A 6,678-nucleotide genomic window follows, 5' to 3' on the forward strand; every position below is an offset into this window, starting at 1 on the left:
ATCAAAGCTTCTACTTTCTACAATGCATGAGTAGGAAGGAATTCCTACAAGCAAGCATTCTTTTGCAACATTAATTTGGTACTATTTTAATTTGCCATATGTGTAGACGCCTTTTATTATGCAGATCGTGCATATGGTGTGTGCAGGAAATAATGCATGCAAGGAGGAGTTGTTTTGGCCTATATAAAAGCAAGCAATGCACATGAAACTACATTCCAATCAATGTTTATAACCTCCACATGTGGGTGGAAAAACCCTTACTATTTCCAAAAACACTTTTTTACTACATGTTAACATTAGAAGCAATTCACATGAAACTATATTCCAATCCATGTTTTCCTCCACATATGATTGTGGGTGAACAAACCCTTACTATTGCCAAAACACTTTTTATGGAACTACATGTTGGTCTTAGAAGCAATTATGAGCAGTTACTAATGGGGGAGAGGAGAGCCAAGGTCTTAGAGTTGACAACTACTGTGCAAGAGATTCGGGTCCAAAATTTGGAGGTGACTATCCTCCACACAACGAAGTAGCGAGAGCAGATAGAGGTGGTCACGTTGAGGGGGATACCAGAGCCATCGCTAATACTATCATCCGTTGTAGATAAGTCGTTACCTGCACCATACACAGGGAGCTTCACAGTGTGAAGGCCAACGGGAATGACCTTCCGGCTTTCCTTCGCTTGCACGTAATCGTATACCTATGCATGCATCGCCGTCGACCCAGCAAGGATTAGCATTGTATTCATGACGACATGATTAAACACCATATAAGTACAGGCCAATTAAGGTTATAAATGGTAACAACCTATTATAAAAAGAAATAATCAGTGCCATATCGAGAAGATAATATATTTATAGGCACCATATATAGGTAACAACGATTATCATGAGCTACTCAAAATGTACAATAGTGGTGATCAATGGAGAATGTACCACCATGATGTAGTATAATACGAAGGATTTTAATGATCAGAAGCACCATGATTTAGTATAATACGAAGGATTTTAATGATCAGAAGATGGATTGATACAGTAATGGTGATAGTAGTATAATGTCCTCACTGATACTCATTTTAAAGCTCCAATTATAATGAAGAACAGGAATAATGATAAGCAACAATGCCTCAATGATCAATAGTATAATACCTGGCCGCTAGCTATTGAGAGCTTCGAGTAAAAAAGCTCAATTTGCAAAGGATTAACGTGCGCTTTGAGGTGCTTAGATCTGTTAATCAAGTCAATCTGCACGGTACAATTGAGTGTGATCATGTTGGAGGGCACTCCCGACGCATCTGTCCCGGGCCCAATGTAGAGATTGTGGAAGACCACGTTCTTTAATTCAGCATTCAGGGATACAAAGTTTAGTCAACGCATCAAAACAAATTAGCCTTGTTAACAGTCTACTATTGCTGGATTAACTCATTTCATTAGGGCCGTAATACAATCTCAAAAGTACTCATTTCAATCATAAAACAGCCCACTAATTATGCTGTTTCGATTGATATAGGAAAGCATAGATCACCAATGAGATCTGGCATTTGTAAGATAGAAAGCTCTCAGAGAAATCGTATATATCTGTATTTATACTTAAGGGACCTTGTGTATTGGTTATGTCGCTTTGATCATCAAATAAACCGTATACATATGACATATAATTATGTACTAGCTGCATTGCTAATTGGATCATCAATGAAACCATACACCCATACGATTTGATCTTTGTTATAAGGTATGCTAGGTTATTCTTTTTAATCCCAAAGGAACCCTTTTTATTTCTTTTGAGTTCCTTTTTTATTTCTTTTGATCCACCCATAGGATTTGAAACCATATATCAAGCATATGGAGGCTATGCACAACTTGAAAAAGAGAATTTGCATATGCAAGGGATCCTTATAAGCACAAATACTGCATAATATGGATAGGCTCTTAAAAACATTGAGCTAAGTAGATCATTAGATATGATAAAGGGAGTGGGATATTTAGGTTAAAACACATTGGGCTAAGTAATCTTTAAAAGATTGAGCTAAGTGAAACAATTTGATAGAGGGAGATTGCATATGGGGTATTTAGGTTAAACCACATTAAGCCAAGTGAAACAATATTTGGAGAAAGAGAGATTAGGTTAAGTATACCTTAATGGAGACATCGGGCCGGCCTGGCTTCATGATGAGCCACAAGACAAGGACGAGGAGGGCGAGCAAAGCTCCAAGGAAGAGGATGAAGATCAGGAGCGAGCGGATGCGGGAGGAGAGGGTGCTGGGATGATGGTCCAAATGGTGGGAGCTGCCATCGTCTTCTTCGTTGATGACATTACAAGAGGACCAGCCTTTGTCATGGGGCGGTAGGAGCTTGCGCCGCTCAGTGGTGCGGGCGCGGGAGTCGAGGTGGTGGAGGGGGGAGGGAAGGGGGCTAGGAAGGGGGGTGGATTGAACCGAGATGGAGGACTTGTTGTAAACAGAGTCGTCCCCGTCATGTGATGGGCTCTGCACGTAATAATAACTAGGGTGGCGCTGCGGCGGCGGCTGCGGGTTATTCTGTGATCGGCTGTTGTGGTGGTGTGTTGATGGTGAGCGCGGTGGCGATGAGCTTGGCAAGCTCGTCACATCCGTGGATGAATCCCACTTGCCGTGCATATTTGTTTGGAAACAGTAGCCAGTAGTACTGCTACATGCGGTGGTGGTAATGAAGGGCATGCACGAACGTGAAAAGAGAAGACTTTGCACTACGTCGCCCACCACCTCCATCGCCGTTGGCGTCGCCTCCACTCCCTCCACCACCCTTCCCACAACCTTCTCTCAAAACAACAGTGCCTTCAACCTTTGCACAATTTATTTAATCATAACCTACAGATCTGTACCCTCCCCACCGACAAATCAAACTCAAACACTCTCAATGTCTTCCTGCTTTCATAATGTCCTTCACATTCTCTACACCCTGCACAGTCAAAGAAAACCTCTGTGAACCACAAATTATATTAGAGTATGTTTTAATATAACATTAAGAGTCCATTACATTTTTGATACTTCCGAACTTACACATAATTATAGAGGTCCAAAGAGAAAGAGTGTGTGTTTCTTCCTCCTCCTAAAAAAGAGAGAAAAAAAAGAATAGAGGTTGTCTTTTCCTCCTCCTAAAAAAGAGAGAGAGAAAAAAGGAATGGAGGTCCATTGAGAAAATTAAATATAACAAAAACCTTCAATGTGTTTTCCTCCTCCTAAAAAAGAGAGAAAAAAAAGGAATGGAGGTCCACATAGAAAATTAAATATAGCAAAAACCTTCAATATTGAGGTCCAAAGAGGAAGAGAGTGTGTGTTCCTCCTCCTCAAATGGAATACGGGTGGTTGCAAGATGAGGTTATCTAGTTTCATGTCGTGGGCGCCCTTGGCTTTAGCTGAAAAACAGGCATTTTTTCAAGAAGAATAGCCAATCTCTCATAGTTAGCCAAGGAGTTTCACTTCAAGGTCTTCTAATGAAACATCATATGCAAAGTTGGGCACCTAAAACTATAATCTGATCGAATATCCAATAATTGCAAATCCCCTTTTCTTTGGGAACCAAGTTTGTATACAGGCCCTGTCCTAGGTTTAGACAGGTATAGTGAATGTGAGTAAATTGCCTATAACTTTTACATTATTACTCATACGATGTTCCCACTTTGCATATCACAAATACAAATAACATAGAGCTTAACTTGATTTATCGAGTAATTTTTGATGTGTTCTACTATTTTCTATATTATTTAAAAGATATTAGAATTGTTAAAAAACATACTATTTTATCCTCCCACCACATCTACCATTTAAAATGCTCAAATTGTATGGATCTAGTGATGATTAGATTGGGAAAGATTAGTATAATGTGGGTATAAGATAAAATTACAAATCTAACGGTTTGATTTTTGTAGATTTACTTTGGAAAATTTATTATGACTGTCAGAGGCCCATTAAATCAATAGTAATTTAATTCTAGAAAATTAAATATTGAATCTTTCAATCTAAAAACTCATGGGATCAATACTCTTGTTGCCATGAATTTATCAAAAAAAATTTGGCTTGATTTGAGTATGGGAAGGTCCATTTTCAATCCTCCCAAGTGAAAATTCCCATATTGTGTCCACTCTCCCCTTTTCAAGTCTAAAACCAATCCTAGTTAGGTTTGGAAATCTAGGCTTGGTAAACTTCACAGCTTAGGTTTCATTCCATGTGTGAGGCTTGGGTAGGCCCAAACCTTATACATGCATGCCACTTTATGTCCACGTGAGCATTGAGAGGATCCACATAAGCAGCTTGCCACCTCAGCTTGCCACCTCCACCCTCCATGTCAACATGGTCAACCTAGTTGACTCCCCACCTCATCATCCTAGTCATCATTAATGCCACATCATCTTGCCACCTTTGCATGCCACCTCGCACATGGTGACATGGCATGCCACATCATGGAATTGCCACATCAACCATAATAGTGCCACATGTCAAGAGAATGCCACGTGTCATGCACGCTTGTGACACGTGGCATCTCCTTCCCACCTCCCCTCTTTTTTCAAAAACATATTTTTGGAAAAGTTAATTTAGTAATTTAGAGAAATAGAATATAGAAATTTAAATAATAAAATATATGTAACTTATTAAATAAAAGAATTTAAAATCACTAATTTAAAAGGATTATATTTTGGAATTAGATCAATAAAAATATTATTAAAGATCATATTATTAATTTTAAAAAAAATAAATTTTTTATTTTTATATTTCTTGAAAATTTTTTATGTAGAATAAACCTTTGAATAAAATATGAAAAAAATACTTTATTTAAAAAAAGCAGTTATATAATTATAAAATAAAAGATTTCTTTAAAGATATATTTATATATATTTATATATCTGGTAATGATAAATATTTAGACTTGTTAATAAATATTATAAATAATATTAATTTTTAAGTGGATAATAGTTTATCTTTAAATATCTTTATGTTTATCTTAGTTATCCAATCAATCTTAGATAGGAAATCCAGTGAGATTTGAAGTGGATAACCTATTTTTCTTATATAATCACACATCTCTAGTACTATCCCACACTTATCTGTAGTACTATCCCATCATTGAGCCCTTATAATATTTTCTCTCTTAGCTTCCTTGAGAATGGGTTCTCAAAGTCGTAGGAGTCGAAAACGTGATAGGACTAGACTCCCCCCCATCCACCAAGTTCAAGAGGAGGAGAGGAGAAGGGTAGCTCGTGAGAGAAAGAGAGAGTGGAGAGCACGTCAACGAGCAACACCTTCCGTTGGCGATGATCCAAGCCTTGCTCCTCCTCTTCCACTTCCTCTCCCTTCGCCCTCTTCCCCCCCACTACCCCTTAGTTTAGATAATCCACATGAACCCGCCCTTCTTGAGTCCTCTCTTCTACAAGAACCCACCCCCCCTCCTTTGGGCGCCCTTCGTGTGGATAGGAAAGAACTATCAAAGTCAGGGGCACATCGTCGTGCCCATGCAATCTTCCAATCCTATTTCAAAGACCTCACGTCTTCATCACAGGCATGTGTGCTTGATGCTTTGATTGATCTGCCCAACATGGCCAACTGCAGGGCGCTTTCCGACATTGGAGGTCGAAGAGAGAGGAGAGCTGGCATGGCGGTGCTACAAAGTGTTCGTCATTCCTATATAGTTAACAAGAAGAGGAACTCTGCGGACGCTTTGGCTGCTCGACGGGCTATTGTGGCAGCCATAAGTAGCTCCCAAATGAAGGGTAAGGTTAGTGCCACATCTCGCATCCTTTCCATAGCACCACACGCACTTAGAGTTGGGTCTATTAGGCGACAAAGTTTAGATGCCAATGAGGTTGGTGCTATGTGGGCGAGTAGTGGTCGTGTAGCTAGGCATGATCGCCTACTAGATGAAACCACTAGAACCTTGATAGAAAGTTTTTGGGAGGAGAATTGTCGTGCATCGCCAGTTTTCAAGAAAGCTTTGCGTAAGAGAGTGACAAGAGGAGTGTTCATTGAGCACGGTGCTTGCTTTCTTGAAATGTCCCAAACTGAGTTGTATTCTCAGTTTGTGGCTTCGTATCCAGAGCTTAAAATTGGGCAAAGGTCATTTGAGAGGTGTAAGCCTTGGTTTGTGAGGTACTCACGTCAGCGTGACACATGTTGTTGTCGCTACCATGTTGAGTTCAATCTTTTTTATGATGTGTTCCGTTCTCTTAGTGGGCATAGAGAGTTGCCTCGTAGTCCACGTGATTTCATCCACTCTCTTTTGTGTGCACGCACGGAGGATGCCCAGTTCCATAGGATGCCTTGTGTGGAGAGCAATTGCACATCATGTGGTTCACTTGCACATCTACAGATGGTAGATCTTGATGCAAGTGACCAAGAGATAGTGGCATGGCAACGTTATGAGTATGTGACACACCAGCTCCAGAGTGGTGGACAGTCCAGGAAGTTGCAGCTCGTGGACAAACATACACCACGTTGTCACTTCACAGCCACATTTAGGGAGCAGATCTACCCCTACATACGGCACAGTCATTGTGCCAAGTGGCAGGATCGTCAGTTCCGAGCATGCCTAGCAGAGTTTCCTATTGGTGTGGTCGTCTCTGTGATTGATTTTGCAGAGAACTACACTTTCACACCTTTTCAGGAGATACAATCTGAGTATTACTTCTCAGAGCAGGTAATGGTTA

General features: G+C 40.1%; 1 protein-coding gene across 1 annotated transcript; it reads right to left on the bottom strand.

Annotated features, from left to right (window-relative positions):
* Positions 1–344: 344 nt before the first annotated feature.
* On the bottom strand, positions 345–2,640 carry LOC147625747 (uncharacterized). The gene is made up of 3 exons (XM_086817829.1): positions 2,138–2,640; positions 1,152–1,337; positions 345–703 (listed from the first exon to the last, which is right to left on the bottom strand). Exons 1-3 carry the CDS (start codon positions 2,636–2,638, stop codon positions 422–424), a joined length of 969 nt encoding a protein of 322 aa, XP_086673955.1. The 5' UTR covers positions 2,639–2,640; the 3' UTR covers positions 345–421.
* Positions 2,641–6,678: the final 4,038 nt, after the last annotated feature.

This window comes from Cibotium barometz, chromosome 23 (genome assembly GCF_041138505.1).
Source record: "Cibotium barometz isolate CiBa-2024 chromosome 23, ASM4113850v1, whole genome shotgun sequence".
NCBI classification, from domain to species: Eukaryota; Viridiplantae; Streptophyta; class Polypodiopsida; order Cyatheales; family Cibotiaceae; genus Cibotium; species Cibotium barometz.

Bases quoted from the DNA above. Each gene is read 5' to 3' on its own strand.
- LOC147625747 (XM_086817829.1), bottom strand. From the start codon at position 2,638: ATGCACGGCAAGTGGGATTCATCCACGGATGTGACGAGCTTGCCAAGC. The intron at 1,338-2,137 runs GTATACTTAACC...GCTGAATTAAAG, and splicing joins GGCCCGATGTCTCCATTAAG to AACGTGGTCTTCCACAATCT. The intron at 704-1,151 runs GTATTATACTAT...ATGCATGCATAG, and splicing joins TCTCAATAGCTAGCGGCCAG to GTATACGATTACGTGCAAGC.